This window comes from Schistocerca serialis, chromosome 8 (assembly GCF_023864345.2).
Source record: "Schistocerca serialis cubense isolate TAMUIC-IGC-003099 chromosome 8, iqSchSeri2.2, whole genome shotgun sequence".
Taxonomy (NCBI): Eukaryota; Metazoa; Arthropoda; class Insecta; order Orthoptera; family Acrididae; genus Schistocerca; species Schistocerca serialis.
The window spans coordinates 489,269,154-489,290,047 of record NC_064645.1 but is presented as its reverse complement, the minus strand read 5'-3'; the positions used below and the strand labels follow the sequence as shown (position 1 = coordinate 489,290,047).

At 43.6% G+C, this 20,894-nt stretch overlaps 1 protein-coding gene across 1 annotated transcript in view; it reads right to left on the bottom strand.

Annotated features, from left to right (window-relative positions):
- LOC126417087 (orexin receptor type 2-like) overlaps positions 1 to 20,894 on the bottom strand; it is a 78,210-nt gene that overhangs the window by 37,108 nt on the left and 20,208 nt on the right. The window contains exons 3-4 of the mRNA XM_050084981.1: positions 8,381 to 8,657; positions 5,502 to 5,648 (exon numbers count right to left, since the gene is read on the bottom strand). Coding sequence (XP_049940938.1) covers positions 5,502 to 5,648; positions 8,381 to 8,657 — 424 coding nt within the window. The remainder of the gene's footprint in view (positions 1 to 5,501; positions 5,649 to 8,380; positions 8,658 to 20,894) is intronic.

The window sequence follows — 20,894 nt, the reverse complement described above, 5'->3', positions numbered from 1 at the left end:
CCCGTCGACAACGAGGTCATTAGAGACGGAGTGCAAGCTCGGGTTAGGGAAGGATTGGGAAGGAAATCGGCCGTGCCCTTTCAAAGGAACCATCCCGGCATTTGCCTGAAACGATTTAGGGAAATCACGGAAAACCTAAATCAGGATGGCCGGAGACGGGATTGAACCGTCGTCCTCCCGAATGCGAGTCCAGTGTGCTAACCACTGCGCCACCTCGCTCGGTTTTATGACGGTAAGAGCCCTCTCGTGGTTATCCCACGCACCCCGACGTCAAAATTGTAGGTCAGTCTGATGATTCGGCCTATTGTGCTTTTTCGTGACGTTCATGAACAGAATTCCAGGGGTATGTTTTCCAACAGGACAATGCTCTCCCACACACCACTGTTGTAACCAACATGCTCTACAGAGTGTCGATATGTGGCCTTGCCCTGCTCGATCAATGGATCTGTCTCCAGTCCATCACTTGTGGGACATTATAAGACGGCAACTCCAGGGTCATCCGCAAACAGCACCAACCGTCCTTGTACTGACCTACCAAGTACAACAGGCATGGACCTCCATCCCACAACCTGACACTCGTTATCTGTACAACACAATGCATGCACGTTTGCTTGTGGTATCAAGTACTGATACACCCCACTGGCGTCATAGCAACGGAAGTGCAAGTTTACTTGAAACACCAGTAACGGTCTTGCGGGATCCGGCAGATCCAATGGAGCACGCCTGCTGGCCCACGCCTCTAGCGGCTCGGTACAACGACCGCCCTCTGCTGCCGTAATATAGGATGATAGACGGCAGCGGGTCACGCCCACTCGCTCTCGGAGACGCTCCGCAAAGTGATGCTACCCAGACGCCGCCTGCTCGCGGCTACTTCATCACCATCTGTACTTTAGGGCAGGGATACTTCGTCTTGTGTACATTGTGATAGCGGGACTCTGTTTCTTGCTGCTCTATTTACACTGAATTTTCCTTCAATTGAAGAAATACAAGTGAATCTTCTGTTTGCCGTGTTACTTGTTCGCTAATATTTCTGCTCCTGTCCATCTTTCCTACGGCGACAGTTGCCACACGGCTCTGTACCCGATCTCTCCTTACCGTTGTGTACAAAGTCGTACTCAGCATCTCTTCCTTGCATTTAACTTTCTGGTAGTTACACCAATTATTATTGTACCCGCATTTCAGATTTTCAATGGCTTATTTTGGACTTACATTAACCTGTAATCTTGCAATGGTAATCATTTAAATATGGTATCTAGACAAATGTATTCCGAAAATTTCATTACCCTACATTAATAAGTTTTTTGTTGTTGCGGTTTTTTTCGTCAGGTATGCATAGTATTTGAAGAGCACCATTTATATAATACGCATTCAAGAATCTCCATTACTTCCATTTGAAATTTGTACCATAGCACCTGATCGGTGAAAGTCGCAAATGCCCATGAGTTATTCACTATTGAAGAACAAACGAAAGTAAGTTCCCCTTCTGACGTCGCATAACCTCTCAGTGGCTGCGCTACTTACCCTTCTGCCCCTGAGAAAACCGACCAACTCTACTTGGCTCACGGTCAAATTCACCAACATCAAAAAAATTAAGCACATCTTAAAATATTATTGTCTCTGCATCCTTGTTCATCGCTGACAGGAAAACTACCCTCCTGAGAAGCTCTTGATGTTGTCGAATTCCAATATTTATTGTAAAATACGGCTGATAACCACAAGCCGCACTAAAAGTTGACTCGGGCCGTTTTGATATACGAGTACACTATTAGATTAAAAGGAAACGGACATTTATTAGTTACATTATTATGGGGATACGCTCACCCTTCGGCTTTACGATGACTTGGATTTTCCTGGATACACTTTCAATGAAGTATCTAAACGCCTCTAGAATAATGGCAGCCCATCCTTTAAAAATATTCAAATGTGTGTGGAATCTTATGGGACTTAACTGCTAAGGTCATCAGTCCCTAAGCTTACACACTACTTAACCTAAATTATCATAAGGACAAACACACACACCCATGGCCGAGGGAGGACTCGAACCTCCGCCGGGACCAGCCGCACAGGCCGATCCTTCCTCAAGAGCCGAAACTAGATAAGGTAGTTATTTTGGGCACCGGTGTCTGGAGCTAAGTCGACGTCCTAACTCACCTCAGACATGTTCCACTGGGTTCATGCAAGGACTCTGTCCATACCAGTCCGTTTCAGGTCTGATAGCATCCACAAACTATTGCCTAATAGATGCTCCTTTATGACAGGGTGCATTGTCATGTTAATAAGAACAGCCATTGTCTTCGAACTATTTCTTAACTGTCCACAGTACACAATGCTGTAAAATGTGTTCATATCCATCTCCATTCAGTGTTTTGTGAACACATTCGTACAACAAATAAATGGTTCAAAACAACATTTTACGAAGGTAGGTTATTCCGTTTTTCCATCAATCGGAACGCTGCTATTACGAAAAGTACAACACAGATCAGGTTAGCACTCGACTCATGTTAGTCTCTGCAAGTCCACCTTCGAACAAAGTGGTTGAGCCGTGTGCGGCTCGCGTTCATGCCGTTTGATCTTTGGCATTTTGTCACATCGAGTGGCGTAACGAAGGCTCTGGCTTGCCTTGTTGAGCGGCAGCAGCAGTACTGTCATACTATCTTTGGTGGGACAGCTAAAGTTTCCGGGTGAATGTGGTGTGTGTGGCAGTCAATCGCTAGGGACGGATCAGCGAGGAACTCTCGGCTGCGCAAGGGCAGGCCAGGACCGCTGGCGGCGTGCATGCGCTGTCGGATCGTGAGGCGCTAGCTGCGAGAGCGACAAAGTTCGTTGCCCACCGAAGCTCGACAAGGAAGTTGAGTAATCAGTTAACCTGTTGTGAAGCCTCAACTGTTGTCACATCTCTTCGTTCATTTGCGGGTTGTTGGTCCCTGGACCATTCGGACTAGCAGCAACGTATGATGTGTTGGGGTCAGTGAAATCTTTCAGCCGTCTTCCTATATTGTGATAATTATTAAATTGACTGTTCCTTACCAGTGAAATGCACCAGCGATATTTTCTGCCCTATGGCCGTTAACGCCCCAGTTATCTGCTCTGGTCGTTAGCGTACCTTTCCGGCAGTGTACCTTTCCTCGTCGTGTTGATGCCGTCCGGCACGGCGTGTAGTTCCACAGCGATTTCAGTTGTTTCGTTCATATTTGCTTAGAATGGCTGTTTTTAAGAGGCAGTTTCTGAAGAAGTAATGCTGTTCGTATCCTCGTCCTCGGCCGATATTTTCGATCGTTGTGACGTAGGTCGGACGGAAAGGGATTGGTTAAATTGTTGGTCGGTCCTTGGGCCGTCACTAGTTTTGATTGTCATCCGATTATTTAACTTCAACTCTTGGCTGCTTGTCTCACCTCACCTTACGTTTCAGCTACCTTCTCAGGCCGACCCGTGGAACACTTTTGAATACCACTTGTTCTGTTTGTTTTAGATTGTGATTTTCATTTTAGTCTGAAGTATTGTGCGAGGCCTTCGGCCAAATATTAATTCATTTCTCTTAAATTTTACATAAAGGCCTTCAGCCGTGTTAAATTAAAATTTTGAAGATTGCTTTTCTTTAATTTTTTTTCTTAAAATTTGTTCTATCTGAAATAGTTTGTAATCCAGGTCCTAACCCGTTAGTTGTTCGATGTGCTATGTGTGGCCTTCAGCCGAGGGTTACCGTAAACCCCATTTGATAAGGCCTTGAACCGCGTGTATTCTTTAAAGGAAAATTTTTTATAAGAAGGAAGGGGTTTATTTTAAATTGTTTGTCTGACTTGTGGTTCAGGTCTTCAGAAGTTGTTTCAAATTTGATTGTGGCCTTCAGCCGTACAATAAGTTAATATTTCTTTAATTAGGCTTTTGGCCATTCTGTTGTAAGTTTAAAAAGAAATTTCTTGATTAGAAAAATTGTTTATTAATGTGTTTTAATTATAGTTGTTCTTCAGACGTGTAGTGTAGGGCTTCAGTCCTAATTGTTTTCAATTGCATGTTTTTTTTTAAATTACCTTCTATTTTTAATTGCTTTTGATTTCTGAGGCAGGATTTCAGCCATTCTTGTTTTTGGTGTGGTTTTGGGCCTTCAGCCCAGAAAGCATCTCAAATTCTTTAACTAAGCCTTCAGCCGTATTGTTTAATTGCGATCTCTTAAAGGAATGTGTAAATGAGTGGTTCCTAGAAAAATAAAGTTGTGTGTTTTATTGCGCAAATGGCTCTGAGCACTATGGGACTTAACATCTGCGGTCATCAGTCCCCGAGAACTTAGAACTACTTAAACCTACCTAACCTAAGGACATCACACACATCCATGCCCGATGCAGGATTCGAACCTGCGACCGTAGCAGTCGCGCAGTTCCGGACTGAAGCGCCTAGAACAGCTCGGCCACCACGGCCGGCTTGATTGTGCAACTCACAGTAATTGTTTATGGCCCAATGCACAATCATAACCTTATCGTGTTCGCTCTCTGAGTACCTACCAACCTGGTTCCAGTGGTTGAGGGACAATGTAAAATTAAGACGGCCTTCAGCTATCTCTGTTTTGAATGCAATTTATTGTATGGTCGGTTTTGCTGTTCCATTACGCCATTTTCAGGGCCACTGACCAACGTGTAGGAGGAATCCAACCTGATGTGCAGTCGAAATTGGGGGCTATCATCAAGTAACCAGTATTCGTAGAGTTCTGATTTCAACAATCGACCTCTTTGTTCATCAGTTGAAGGTTGCTCTTCAGTTGGCAAACTAAGAGAACGAGACGGTGGAATACGCTTACAGTTCGCAGATTCATAGCCAGAGTTGCTATGACTAGCCCGGCCCTCGTGGAACTGTGTGCTGCACTCTGCGCGCCACGACAGGATTGGGCGACGTTAAAGCAGCACCGCGCACCACCCTACTATGCAGACGTACCTGAGGATGAAACTTCCTGGAATATTAAAACTGTGCCGGACCGAGACTCGAACTCTGGACATTTGCCTTTCGCGGGCAAGGGCTCTACCAACTGAGCCACCGAAGCACGACTCATGCCCCGTCCTCACAGCTTTACTTCTGCCAGTACCTCGTCTCCTACCTTCCAAACTTTACAGAAGCTCTCTTGCGAAACTTGCAGAACTATCACTCCTGAAAGAAAGGATATTGCGGAGACATGGCTTAGCCAGAACCTGGGGGATGCGCACACTCCGCTGTAGAGTAAAAATTTCATTCTAGAAACTTCCCTCAGGCTGTGGCTAAGCCATGTCTCCGCAATATCCTTTCTTTCAGGAGTGCTGGTTCTGCAAGTTCCGGAGGAGAGCTTCTGTAAAGCTTGGAAGGTAGGAGACGAGGTACTGGCAGAAGTAAAGCTGTGAGTACGGGGTAGCTCAGTCGGTAGAGCACTTGCCCGCGAAAGGCAAAGGTCTCGAGTCTCGGTCCGGCACACAGTTTTAATCTGCCAGGAAGTTTCATATCAGCGTACACTCCGCTGTAGAGTGAAAATCTCATTCTGGTACCTGAGGATGTTGAGCAGGTGGACGGGCAGGTAGCAGAGGGCGAACATGACGACGACGGCGACCAGCATCTTGGCCGCCTTGCGGCGCGACCGCAGCTGCACCTCGGTGGCCGCGTTGCTGCTGACCGTGCTGCGCCGGCTGCTGCAGCTCGCGGACGACGGGAGCGCTGCAAAGAAGCGACCGCCCACACCTGAATCCATTCTGAATGTGTGGTTGTACACAGTACTCAACACTTGTTCTGACAACGGAACCTCCCCATCGCAACGCCCTCAGATTTAGTTATAAGTTGGCACAGTGGGTAGGCCTTGAAAAACTGAACACAGATCAATCGAGAGAACAGGAAGAAGTTGTGTGGAACTATGACAAAAAAGCAAAATATATAAACTGAGTAGTCCATGCGCGAGATACGCAACATCAATGATTGTATCAGCACTGCAGCGCCGTTTTCCCGTGGTAAGGAGCACCGTGGTCCCGTGGTTAGCGTGAGCAGCTGCGGAACGAGATGTCTTTGGTTCAATTCTTCCCTTAAGTGAAAAGTTTATGATGCAAATAAATAAATAAATAAATAAAAAGATTGATGTGCGAAGGATTAATGTCCGTCTGCAGTATGGTGAGGAAATTTTTTCTCGAAGCAAGTTATCTTAGTGACGAAATCAGAAGCAACATATGTATCACAGCGCGTGACATCATACTTGAAAGGAAGTTAAATGAGGGCAGAAACAAAATTGAAACAAATTCCTTAATTGTGACTGGAAAGCTGTATGGCGGAACAGCAACTATGCCGGGCTATCTACAGACGCTATTTCCGCATGGTACAAAACAGTTAACGATGTCATCAGCATCAACGAGAGACTTTATGGCATCGGTTTAAACCAGACACACCTTTGTGGAAAATGCAATCTGGTGGATACACTCATCCACAGATTCACCTGTGGCGGCAATGTGAATAACTGGAATTGGATCGGGCAACAAATCGCCTCTCTCACCAGATCCCTGACGGAATATATAACGCCATCGCTCCTCCTGAGACCAGACATGACATACTTTCCGAAATTAAAAACCAACGCCATTAACTAGTTACTGGGAAAATACGTTAGTTATGTCATCAACAAACTTGAGTCGGACAACGAGATAGAATTCCGCGTTTACATGAAGTGTGAATATGCAAAAATCAGCACGTATCGCAACCACAAGAAGCACTACGTCAACAAGCTGAAGATCATTTTTGAAAGAATGGGTGTCGGTTAAATATGTGGAATCACAACAACACTTTGAACGGGAATGAACAGAAGAAAATTAAAAGTCACTTGTGTTCTTATTATTATTTGCTATTACCTTGCTTCCGGAACTTCTATGTTACACGAAGAGTTTTTTCAAAACATCTTGTTCAGAATTACTCGTGTTCGACTTACAAAGTATTTGTGTGATTCAAGAAGAATTGTTAAGTTTTATCAATGTTCAGTTTCTACTCAGAGAAGAGGTTTCTTTGTCTTTATTACATCGGAGAATGGGAGTTTTGTGAAAAAAAAGTGGTTAGCGTGAGCAGCTGCGGCACGAGAGGTCCTTGCTTCAAGTCTTCCCTCGAGTGAAAACTTTATTTTTTTTATTTTCAGACAATTATTGTCTGTCCGTCCGTCCGTCCGTCCGATGCGAGGTAACTGCGCCGTAGTATGGGGATACATAATCAACTTCGCTCTCCAAAATTCCAGGACATGTTCAGATTTGCTTGGACTTATGCAGGATTTGACGCTCTACACACGGAAAAATTTGAAAATGTTACAAACATATGTTTTGACAGAGCACAGGGAGAACTGTGCGACTGTGAAACTGTTGCATTCATTTGTTGCAGTTTATGTGACAAACTCTTATGTTTTCATCGAATTTTTGGGAGTGATTATCAATCCACAAGAAAACCTAAATCGGGCAAGGTAGAAGAATCTTTTTACCCATTCGCCAAGTGTACAAGTTAGGTGGGTCGACAACATATTCCTGTCATGTGACGCACATGCCGTCACCAGTGTAGTATAGAACATATATCAGACGTGTTTCCCTGTGGAGGAATCGGTTGACATGTGACCTTGCGATCAAATGTTTTCGGTTCCCATTGGAGAGGCACGTCCTTTCGTCTACTAATCGCACGGTTTGCGGTGCGGTCGCAAAACACAGACATTAAACTTATTACAGTGAACAGAGACGTCAATGGTTCAAATGGCTCTGAGCACTATGGGACTCAACATCTGAGGTCATCAGTCCCCTAGAACTTAGAACTACTTAAACCTAACTAACCTAAGGACATCACACACATCCATGCCCGAGGCAGGATTCGAACCTGCGATCGTAGCGGTCGCGCGGTTCCAGACTGTAGCGCCTAGAACCGCTCGGCCACACCGGCCGGCGAGGCGTCAGTGAACGAACGGACAGATCATAACTTTGCGAAAATAAAGGAAGTAAACTTTTCACTCAAGGGAAGACTTGAACCAAAGACCTCTCGTTCCGCAGCTGCTCACGCCAACCACGGGACCACGGCGCTCCTGAACTCACACACTCCTTGATGTTGCCTATCTTGCTCATGGACTACTCAGTTTGTATAATTTGCTTATTTTTTTCATAGTTCCAAACAACTTCTACCTGTTTTCTCGATTGATCTGTGTTCAGTTTTCCAAGGTCTATCCACGTTTCCAACTTATAACTAAATATGAGTGGGGTGCGATGGGGAGGTTCCCTTGTTAGAGCTTACAAGCATGCGACGTGTTCGATTACATTTACCCTGTGTCAACAGAGTTTTTGAAATGCAGCTGCACTTTACCCCTTCCCTCAGTGGTGGGGTAGTGTCTTGTTCAACAAACAGTAAGTGTGTTCACTTGTGAGACAGTTAGCACGTACCGTAGGGATTGGTGCTCCGGCCGTCGGCGCTGACACTTCGCCGACTGGACGTCTCCTGAGCCTGCCCTGGTATGGTGTCGGAGCGCCAGAGGACGCGCACGATCTGATAGTAGGCGACCGACATGAAGAGCAGCGGCAGCGTGTACAGCAGCAGGCTCTTGGCGCCGTGGAACACCATCTCGGAGTCGTAGCTCCAGGTGCTCTCGCACTGCGTCAGCAGCACAGAGTCCCAGTCGCGGCCGCGGGCCCTCAGCACCACCAGCTCCGGGATGTCTGCGAGCAAACAGATATCGGCTACAGTCATATAATCAGCTGATTCAGGCATATCTAGCATCATATGGGAGCCCCATTCGAGATGCTGATGATGCCCAATCATCGAAGCGTGGATTCCATATTTCAAGCTTTTGATAACCAATCTGATCCCTGACCTCTCAGATGCCACCTAAACTAAAGAGGATTGGTAGAAGATGGGTCCAAAGTAGGCCCATTGAGCCGTGGTGCGCCTTTTCCGGCCTAGCTCTTTGGCCCGTCACTGTCGATTACCCGCCTGTACTACAATCTTTGCCCCTGTTGTGAGCCGGCCGGAGTAGTCGAGCGGTTCTAGGCGCCACAGTCTGGAACCGCGCGACCGCTACGGTCGCAGGTTCGAATCCTGCCTCGGGCATGGATGTGTGTGATGTCCTTAGGTTAGTTAGGTTTAAGTAGTTCTAGGGGACTGATGACCTCAGAAGTTAAGTCCCATAGTGCTCATAGCCATTTCAACCATTTGAACCCCTGTTGTGACCTGGGGGCTGTTTTGCCGTCGCGGCTGTTGGGGTCGGACTCGCCACGAGGCGGAAGACGGTGCTCACGGGGACGGAGGAGGAAAACACGCGGGCTCGGACAGCAGCGGCGCGGCCGGTCTACCTTGCAAGACGGTCGCGAGTTTGTGTTGGACCTGCCTGATGTCAACTCCGGGAGCTGTTCGTCGCATTGCCTTGGTGCCTGTTTTCTCGGAGAGACCCATCCCTCGAGACCATCTCGAACAACGCTCTCCATCGAAGGTGTAATTCATTTTGTTGCCTTCGTTTCGTTGAACGATTTGCATTGCAGCGCGTGTACTTGTTGGTTGGTTGCCCTAACATACGTGTTGCTGAAGTTAGAGCAGCGAGCAAGGTGTGTGACCGCATGGAGAACAGCAGTCACTACTTCCTTTAAAAAATCAGTGTTCCCAAATGAGGTAGCAACTGTAAGGTATTGAAGCTATTAGGTCATAGCCTTGTAATTTTCTGCATACCAAGCTTACACAGTTATCAGCTACATTGCAGACCTATGCAACCAAATTAAAGTGCACAAAACCTAGTATCGTTGTGAAGTTGCGCATTTGAATAACGTGATATTATCTTGAATTTTTTTCCATTTCATCTTTGAACACATTATCGGCCTTAATCATATGTGCAAATATTGTTTGGCAAACTATGAGAGTGTAAAAGTCTGATACTATATTTTCTGCATTGGATTTGAGTACAGTTCTTAGTTTAAATGTTTTACAGCATTGATATTGCTGTAAAACTTGCGACTTCTATTGAAAGCATTTATTGATTCTTCATCTATATTGTTGTTCATTGGTCTCTTATATTAATTGATGTTTGCTTGGTGTTTGCCGTGTATTCTGCGGTCTGTTTGTGTTCCAGTTTTCTGCGTGTTTGGGTGTGTGGGAATGGCGCCACGTTCTGCTTCGAGCACAGAAGCTGTGACGTGACGTCTAATGGGAAATGACTCCCGGTTGGGCCCCGGCGTTTAGTTGTTATTTGCGACGGCTGGTCTGATGCTCCCGGCGTTTTAAGTTAAGCCACGTTTTGCCCAGGGTAGCCTGGCGTCACTGCCCGTGTGGTAGACATTTGACCTGTCATGTATAGTTTAAAAAAGGGGTTTTTAATTTGCTTGTGAATCAATTCTATTAATTAACTTGTTGTGCTCCTTGTGTTATTTGGGTTCGTAACGAACTGGCGTGCTTGTAAATCACTTTCATATGCATATTATTGCCTTAAAAAACAAAACTAAGAAAACTATCTGTGCTACCTTTTAAAATCTCTTCAATTTTAATTTGTTTCTTAAGTATTGAAATCTCCGTGTCTCATCTTTTAAGTCATGTGATTGTATATTTGATATTGCCTTTGAATAAGTTGTCAATTATTGATTAGCTAGTTGCTGTGTTAAGGAGTGACATAGTAGGGGCCTTGACCTTCAATGCTAACTGTACCCCTCATCCCGACCTCCTAAGTCCTCCTAAGTCACACCCATCTCACTAGAGGGTATCCAGTAGGGTCAAGAGCAGGGGCCTGGTGAACAGGTAGGCGACTGTCATGTATTTAGAGTGTTCCTCAGGCTATTCTGACTCGATTTGGGAGAGGTAAGGGATGTGTACTGTCTTTGTGAATTTACAGAGTGCCTGTGATGAATTAGATGTTCATGAGAGACAGTAGACTTCTATAGGCTTAAGAAAATAATTCCAGAGACTCGTCTTTTGTGATGAATCAAGTTTGGTTACACCATGAGCGGTTTCAAGACATCTATGAAAATATCACTTCAAGGTCACTCCACAAGCGCATTTACATTGTCAGTATCATAGAAAACCCGTTGATGCTACCACGTAGCCTGTTTTATGTAAACGTTGCTTGTTAGTGTGCGACCGCCTACTTCTTTGCAGTTCTGCTGTGTTACCGCCTCAACTACAGTTTCTGTTTACTAAAGAATGTTACCAAAACGACATCGTTTTACAAGAGCGTCATATAGCGCCGATAAATAAGCAGAGGCTTTGAAATTACTACAAAAGACGCCTGAGTTTTATATGTAAGGAAAAGAAGTTGTTTCTGTTCCTGGGACCGCGTCAATTCGCACCCGGTTTTAGGTTAAGAACGTACCTCGAAAACCGTAGGACTTAGTCAAAGAACTGTTATAAGGAAAGGGGTACTACTTCAAGATTTGCAAGATACTAAAGTAAACCTTGTGGAACAAAGTCTCTGCGGAGGAAACGGTGATATTTAAGTACTCCTAGAAATAAGGAAAACAGCCTCATCCAGTTACAGACCTTGATTCGCTCCAAAACGATACAGTTAGTCGACAAATTTACGGATATTGTGGCAGGAAAGAATGTTAGCTTCTCCAGCGGGAAGACGTCACTAAAAGTGGTATTAAAAAGTTGGGCTTCCGCTTTAAAAAGTTAGACTATGGAAACTGTTGCTCGAAAAAGCCTATGTCATTGCGGCTAGTAATATTTTCTGACATAAAATTGTAGGCAAAGACATACATTCTGCTATATGCTTAGATAAAACCAGGGACAACGCTGGAGAAGCTGTTGATAAATGCTGGACTGATAACAATCTGCATAACAGCAGATATCAGCCAACGGGAAGAGGACCCCGATTAACTGTTCAAATGTGTGTGAAATCTTATAGGACTAAGGTCATCAGTCCCTAAGGTTACGCACTACTTAATCTAAATTATCCAAAGGACAGACACACACACCCATGCCCAAGGGAGGACTCGAACCTCCGCCGGGACCAGCCGCACAGCCCATGACTGCAGCGCCTTAATTAGGTACGTTGTCCAAGACGCGACGCACACTAGCGACTGCGACGGGTCGCTACGTGACGTCAGTACATGCCTGCTGGCGCATGCGCAGTTCGAGTTTGGGATGCGAAGTGCGACTGTTGCGGCAGCTGCCGCAGCACTGCACCAGTGAGCAGTGTTGCGACGGAAGTCGGACGACACAAAGACGTACGTCTGCCAGTTTTTTACTAATGTGGTGTTGGGGATAATAATTGAAGCCTGTGGTTGATAATTTTTTGTTAAGATGACCATGTACATGTGTAATGAAATGCATAACAGTGTTTGCTGAAATAATTTCATTCATACCAATTCAGTCGGTTTTGTGGTGCACCATAAAAATTAGCTTAGGTAATATGAACGAAGGTAAATGTTGTGATGCTCCTTGTAGATTCATCTGTCTCATGTATGATATAGATGACATGTGTGATAAGTAAAAGAGTATTGTTTTCCATATTCCCTGGAATACGGTTTATGACCGAATCTGATGATTCCCATCCATACTTATCGCATGATGTACTGTGAAGCGACAATGCGATACTCACGGGAAGCAATACTCAAACCCAGTGTCGCTATGATTTACCTACCACATCATATAAAAAATATAATTGATGGCAAGGCGATATTAAACTAATTTGAACGTTTTTTCGCACTCTTGAAAAACGTAAATTTCTGACATTTGTTGGTTTTGTTAGGACGTCTACTTCTATTTGGGTATCCTCGTCCAGGTTCAGAAGAAAATACTAGAGGTGAGTAATTTATCCTCTTCCCAAGAATGAGAAGAAAATGTATTGAAGGCATGTCTTTACTTTTAAGAGACCTACATTTCGTGGCATTTTAAATGAAATTGTCAAGAGCTTATGGAGAAATATTATTAACTCATACCGGAGAAATATATGACATAAAATGTGTCAGCGAAACAACATAAATGCATTCTCTATCGTGTGAGGACCACATGATTCACGTTGCGCGTCGACAGAACTGGCGGCTAGTCGCATCGCTCCCGGAGATATATGAGGCCAAATCTCGGAAACGAAGATCGATATCATTCTAGTCTCAACTTTAAAAATAATTTCGAAATGTTAGCTTCTTTCCATCGGCAACGATGTATGACGTTAAGTGAACCATACGCAAAGTAGCCAGAGGCCACATTTTTCAATGTACACAATTCAAATTTTATGCAGTAGGTTACTTGTAAATTAAGTATCGGAATAAATGTGACGAAAATCGAAAAAATATACACCTCATTATCAAGCTGTGATGTGAAACTGTAAGAAACACAAACATCAATTTTTTGTGCCTTTTACTTTCCTCACAATCGATAGAGAAGTATTATACAGCGAAAAAACACGCAAAACAGGAAGAGATACTTTTCAATTTTTTAAAGTAAAAGGAGAATCTGAATCGAAAAACTAACTCTGGGAGCCGATGTAAATTTGTTCCATTAACATACAGTATTTTTTACAGCAAGAAAATCGGAATTCTTATTTTTCTTATGTATTTGAATCCGCCGCAGCCGACCAGAGCTTGGGAAACAGCGACGACTCCTGTCGTGTTGCGGCCTTGTCGCCGTCTGCCAGGGTGGGAAAAGAGGAGGGGGCAGCGTCGCAGTCGCAGCCAACTGTCGCGGCTTGGACAACGTAGCTATTAGGCCGCGTGGCCCGATTAGTTGCGGCCCATGCATATTCTTCAAACGGCTATGTGGGTGAAGGGCTTTTAGTTTTTCGATCGAGAAAAACCTGTAACTTCCATGAGGATATGGGCCACCCACAATTTCTGCAGTGATCAAAAAATTTGTTGCTTCAGTTTAGTGTACCTATAGTGTTTTTAGTGGATAATGCACCTTACCATTCCCTGGTGTTAGGCAGTACTCCAACAAGTAGTGACCGCAAAGAAAGTACGGTGCATTGGTTACAGGCGAGAGACATTGCTGCAGACATGAGCATGATAAAGATGCTGTCATATTCCATTGTAAAACAAAATAAGCCTGTTACGCCTACATATGTTGTAAATTAAACTGCAAAGAAACAGGGTCATATGGTAATTTCGCTACCGCCTTATCATTTTATTCCAAATTAATTGGTCTGGAGCAATGACAAGGCTAAAATTCGAAATAATAACAACGGAAGTGGAAAAACCGCCACGTGAAGGTTTTGCTACTGTAGACGCCACCGCATAGAGGAAGAAATTAGGCTATGTTGGTAAACTTATTAGAGAAGCACGAACTGTAGACGGAATTATGAATGAAAAGAAACAGTTAATGATTTTCCTTTATGATGACGATGGGGATGACGGCAGTTTTTGCGCCGATTCTGATGATAGTGAAGGAGAATTGGATGCAATTGTACCACTGATACTGTAAATTGGTGAGTGTAAAAGTATACAGAATTAATTCTTTCTCTCTGCAAGCGAAAAATCTAATTCTCTTTCTCTTTGTTTCGGGTATGATTGTGGATAACGTGTTCCTTGGTATGCTTAGGTGTACATTATAATACGACGCTTTATATGCTGCTTTCACGGTAAAAATTCGGAACGACTTCTCATAGAAAGTTTCATTAACTTCTGGTATTATTTATTTCCCGATTTCATACACCATCAAACGCTTTTTTCTCCGTAGTAGTTTTCTGCATTGTTAGAAAAACATTCTTTGTTGTACTTAAGTATACATCATGCTGCGACTGCTTTTATAAATGTTGATTGTAGCCTACATTTACAAAAGATACTTCGGAGCCATCAGCTGTGGGCGTGTGCGTTGGCAGCTATTAAAACCTTGCAATCGCAGTGTAGCCAACTACAAGCAAACTGTCAAGTGATATGTTTAGCAGGGCCAGGTATATCAAGCCATAAGCAAATCTACACACTTTTAATGATTGTTCATAGTATTGTGGCTGTGTTAAGATAGAAAAAAAAAACATAATCACTGAATGTGGTGAAGTATCAGGAATTATTTACTTCATAAGATCGACTTTAAGGCATTATTTACAATTATTGACGTCTATTGGTTTAATTCTGGTACACATGTCATTCTGAGAAACATAGTTTCTTTTTTCCTGATATGCCAAATGCTCAACACTACAGAAGGTTTAACTATGGCAAACAGCTCCCAAGTGCTATACAGGATGTAAACAAACCAAAGAGAATAACTAAAGTTAAAGATTAGCGTTGCAGCAGAGCTTTTTTCAACAGTTGCATTTTAGAATGTTGCACGCTGAAGGCAATAAATATACATACAGATTTAAATTACGTTATTATAAGAAATGTAACGTATGTTCGTTATTGCAAAAAGTGGTATTTATGTAGTCTATAAAACTAGATTTCTACATATTTTTTCTTCTAAATTTTCTAGTAATTATGTACGAGGGCAGTTCAATAAGTAATGCAACACATATTTTTTCTCGGCCAATTTTGGTTGAAAAAACCGGAAATTTCTTGTGGAATATTTTCAAACATTCCCGCTTCGTCTCGTATAGTTTCATTGACTTCCAACAGGTGGCAGCGCTGTACGGAGCTGTTAAAATGGCGTCTGTAACGGATGTGCGTTGCAAACAACGGGCAGTGATCGAGTTTCTTTTGGCGGGAAACCAGGGCATCTCAGATATTCATAGGCGCTTGCAGAATGTCTACGGTGATCTGGCAGTGGACAAAAGCACGGTGAGTCGTTGGGCAAAGCGTGTGTCATCATCGCCGCAAGGTCAAGCAAGACTGTCTGATCTCCCGCGTGCGGGAGGGCCGTGCACAGCTGTGACTCCTGCAATGGCGGAGCGTGCGAACACACTCGTTCGAGATGATCGACGGATCACCATCAAACAACTCAGCGCTCAACTTGACATCTCTGTTGGTAGTGCTGTCACAATTGTTCACCAGTTGGGATATTCAAAGGTTTGTTCCCGCTGGGTCCCTCGTTGTCTAACCGAACACCATAAAGAGCAAAGGAGAACCATCTGTGCGGAATTGCTTGCTCGTCATGTGGCTGAGGGTGACAATTTCTTGTCAAAGATTGTTACAGGCGATGAAACATGGGTTCATCACTTCGAACCTGAAACAAAACAGCAATCAATGGAGTGGCGCCACACCCACTACCCTACCAAGAAAAAGTTTAAAGCCATACCCTCAGCCGGTAAAGTCATGGTTACAGTCTTCTGGGACGCTGAAGGGGTTATTCTGTTCGATGTCCTTCCCCATGGTCAAGCGATCAACTCTGAAGTGTATTGTGCTACTCTTCAGAAATTGAAGAAACGACTTCAGCGTGTTCATAGGCACAAAAATCTGAACGAACTTCTCCTTCTTCATGACAACGCAAGACCTCACACAAGTCTTCGCACCCGAGGGGAGCTCACAAAACATCAGTGGACTGTTCTTCCTCATGCACCCTACAGCCCCGATCTCGCACCGTCGGATTTCCATATATTTGGCCTAATGAAGGACGCAATCCGTGGGAAGCACTACGCGGATGATGAAGAAGTTATTGATGCAGTACGACGTTGGCTCCGACATCGACCAGTGGAATGGTACTGTGCAGGCATACAGGCCCTCATTTTAAGGTGGCGTAAGGCCGTAGCATTGAATGGAGATTACGTTGAAAAATAGTGTTGTGTAGCTAAAAGATTGGGGAATAACCTGGCGTATTTCAATGCTGAATAAAACAACCCCTGTTTCAGAAAAAAAAAAGTGTTGCATTACTTACTGAACTGCCCTCGTATAATACGTTTATTTTTGCTTAATAAAGATTTTTTTTTTAATTAGACATATAAACGCAACACGCTGGTGCCTTAAGTTGATAGCAATGTTATGTGGGGAAAGGTGCAGAAAGTGTTTGAGAATGCAAGGGAGGGAGGGGTGTTCTGAGGTGGTGGGGACTGAAGATCTGTGTGTGTGTGTGTGTGTGTGTGTGTGTGTGTTTGTCCTTGGTATTTAGCTTCAGAGGGGTAAAGATTGTGTAAAATTCTTGAAAATTACTTGTTTGCGAAGTCAATTTGTTTGTGGAGGTTTGTTTTTATGTTTGTGATGGAATTATGTGGCAGGTGGGAACAAAACTGGATTTATTTAGAGTTTTAAAATGGAGTGCATCAGTATGTTCTTTCTTTTGGCTTTCAAAGTACCTTATGCAGTAGCAGCGGTAGCTGTCACAAGTTAGTTTATATATACCAGATTTGTGAATAACTGGGTTGGCTGTTTTAGTGTTAAGAACTATTTTGTTTTGTGTATTTCTTTTTGTGAGAACTTATTTTGACTTTGTATGGAGCTAGTTAGCACAAGATATTACTGAAAAAATGGATAGTGACATATTTAATTTGCTCTCCTGCTGAGGACTGGTTTGTTGATGATGTTTGTGTGGTTTTAGCATCTAATTTGTGAACTATGAATGGGTCATAAGAACAGTTGCAATCTATTGTTTAGTTGTTTGGAATTTGTAGCGGATACATATAATGTTGAAATCAAAAAATTTATTCCATATTATCTTCGTTGTTCAACTGGAAACTGCTTCTTTGGATGCGTATATTATTTTTTTCTGCTAAGTTCTCTATTTCAGTGGTTGTATTATAAATCAGAAAGACGTCATCAATGTAACATTTATAATAAATGATTGTGTCCTTTTCTGTTTAGTTTGCTTTAAGGAATCTGTTGCTTCATCATTAATGTAGACGTCAGAAAGTTGGCCAACTAAGCACTGCGCTTTGTTAAACCAGTATTCAGAAATAGTTTTGTTATGAAAGATAAATAAATTGAAGGTAATACTGAAATAGTACTAACTTGAGCAAATTCAAAGTCATTACTTCATAGATTTCTACATTATTTAACTTTTTATGATGCAGTAAGTTATCTTTTATTAGTGTGAGCGTGTGTGTCGTACATATATTGGTGCATAGGTAAGCTACATCGCAGAACGTAAATCTTCCTAATCTGATTATTGTGATGTTTCTGGTCCTGTGAATCACTGAATCACTGTTGTTTATGGTACCTGATGTCTCTGATCCTATGAATCAATTTTCTTTATGGAGTAGTTGTTTGTAAATTTGTATAATTTACTTAAATTTTAATGAATCTTTTTAGTGATTTTGTACCTACGACTACGTACTAAATTGGCACTTTGGTGTATTGGGTGTCCAGGACGTGAATTTTCGGCTGATCTGAGCTTTGGAGCTGTTGGAATCATTATTATGCAGTGTTTGGTATCTGTGGATGTTGGAAGGAAATTGCAGTCCTTCAATGGGATCTTTTCCTTATTTTAGGCTCCTGCATCATTCTCTCGTGAAAGTTTATGATAAACATCAGAGTCCCTAACGCTCAGTTTCATTCCAGGCAAACATCCCAATTCCACATGCAGTACTAGATTTTTGTTCGAATTCTCATTTTCCTTACAACTTGAGGGAATCAACATCCAATTTCATCTCAGTTTACAAACTGTTAATCGAAATGGTTTTGCAGTCATTGAACAATACTACGGACATTAATGTGAATATAGGATGATTTTTTGTTGTCTTTGTAAATTTATGGTCATGTAAAGACACGTGGTTCGTTGAAGGGAACTTATATGTAACACATGAGATTCTGCATTCATTTTCGGCACATTACCAGTGTATATACCCCGTGTTCATATGATTTGGGATCCTTAAGACGTTATTTTTCACTCCTGCTTAAGAACTACACTGCGAATGCCTGCAACCTTCCTCCGTAACAGTGCAAAAGCGTGGAATTCAACGCCTCGACAACGCTTCAGACGTCAAGGTGTTGAGACGTGACAGACCTCAAACGTTCATGTATCTTGTAACGTGGGTTCGTGATGTCACATTGATACCAAATTTTGCTAAAATGTGCCCAACGCCGCGGTTCATGTATCACACTAGGTGAGGGTCACCACAGCCCCTCTCATCCACATTCCACCGCATTTATGGCGCCTTTGTCATGGAAGTCAGAACCGCGGCGAGTAGAGTTGAAATCGCGATTTTCTTATGGGTGGCCGAGGAATATATTTCAGACATACAGCCATTCAGAAGCGACACGAAATAGCCTCATGACGTGGTTTAAAGGGCAGTGGGGCGCTGGTTCCGGCATATTTCGTGGTCGAAAACGATGAGTAGCAGGACGACGTTCTCGATAACTAGACACTGCTGACCTTCCTCCCCCCCCCCCCCCCCCCCTCAGAATGTTTAAACCCTTCTCTAAGGACACTGGGGGCTGCCTCCATTCCCATTGCAGCGCGCTCACCGTTGTACAGATTGTAACAACTAGAGACGATTCACAACCATTTGCCAAAGAAGAAAAGGGTGCTTATGCATTTTCAGCCCTCCTGTTTCCCACTCTACTGTGGCGTGATCACAGGTAGGGAAGAGGGTTGAGACGTTGACAATTGCGTGAAGAAAACGACAAAGTGTCCCTCTAAGACCACCCAGTTCGATAAGACACTCGGTGGCAAACACATACTTCTACTGAGAATTTTAAAAATTTATCTGCACTGAGAAACCTGTGTAGTGGTCCTAGACGTCTGCTAGTAGGTATCTGGGATCGGAGAGGTCGCCTGTCTGCAGGCAGCTGGGACCACTACACAGGTTGTATCAGTACAGGTGGATGGGTGCTGCCGAGGATGTTCTGAGATCTTAGAGAAACCCTTTGCCGGTTTAATCAAGTATGCGTCGGTGTCGTAACCTGCCGCCTACCCCATGATCACGCCAGAGAAGGGTGAGGAACAGGAAGGCTGAAAATGCGTAAGCATCGTTTGCTGCTTCGGATCATGTTCAGATTTCGTCGAATGGTTGTGAACAATCCCTAGTGATCCCAATCTGTACGTGAGGTCAAAACTTGTAGTCTTGCTACACTTCGCAGGGTTCCATGCTTTTGCACCGTTACAGAGGACAGTTATAAGCACTTTTGAGCCAAATTTCAAACTTCTGCGTAGGAATGGGAGACAATTGCAGGGTAACAAAAATAATTCTGCCGTGTTGTTTATAAGGATCAGTCAAATGCAAATAAGACAGGTGGAAAAAGGGGCGGATCACTTTCGTTGGTAATGCAGCCCAGAATGCCCTTGAGGAGGGTTGAAACGCCAGGGGCTTTCAGCCGTGTCAAAGAATATCAAGAAGGTCGTAATTTTGTTTATCGCATTGCGAACTGTCGTTTGAAAGACCGCGAAATGTGTGGGAATCAGCGCTACAAGGAAAGGGGTGGTTTCATTTACGTCCTTTTTGCCACCCCATGAGACCCTTACTTGTCGATTCTGAACGGTTGAGTGGCTGAAATGTATTCCTCGGCCAGAAATAAGATTTCTACACTGGGCCTCGCAGTCCTGACTTGCATCGCAGAGACGTCAAAAGAAGGGGTTTAATGTGAATGACAGGGGCTGTGACGAACTTATCGTATTACTCGTCTATGGCGCCGACGGGGAGAATTCTGGCGAAATTTGATACCAACTCGACATCGTGATCCACGTGCACGACATGTGGGCTTCTGAGATCTGGCTTCTTTTGTTTCGCATGGTTCGATACCTCGCTGCTTGAAGTGTTTTCGAGCTCAAGGGTGACGTCGCAGGGTACCACGTTTTTGTAAAGTTGCAGAAGAATGTCGTAGGTACCTTTGCGCCAAATTTGAAATTTCTGCGTTGGAGTGGGCGGCGTCAATTAAGGACCATCGAGAAAGTTCATTTAATTCTGTTGCAATGTTTATGAGAGGAAGTCAGATTCAAAAGAAATAGATGGAAAAAAGTAAGGAAACTGTTTATAATTTCAAACGGAAGCTCCTTAACTGTTTATTCATTTGCTTCACCGTGAGACTGTTAATACAGTTACTTCACTTTGAGACAAGACAGTCAGGCCTTCGTAGAAAAATGCTTTCGATTGCCGTCGCAACCATTAATGTGTCCAGGTTGCACCTTTTTGTCTGAAATAAATCGATGGCCAAGTATGTCTTCCTTCACGTCTCCAAGATCTA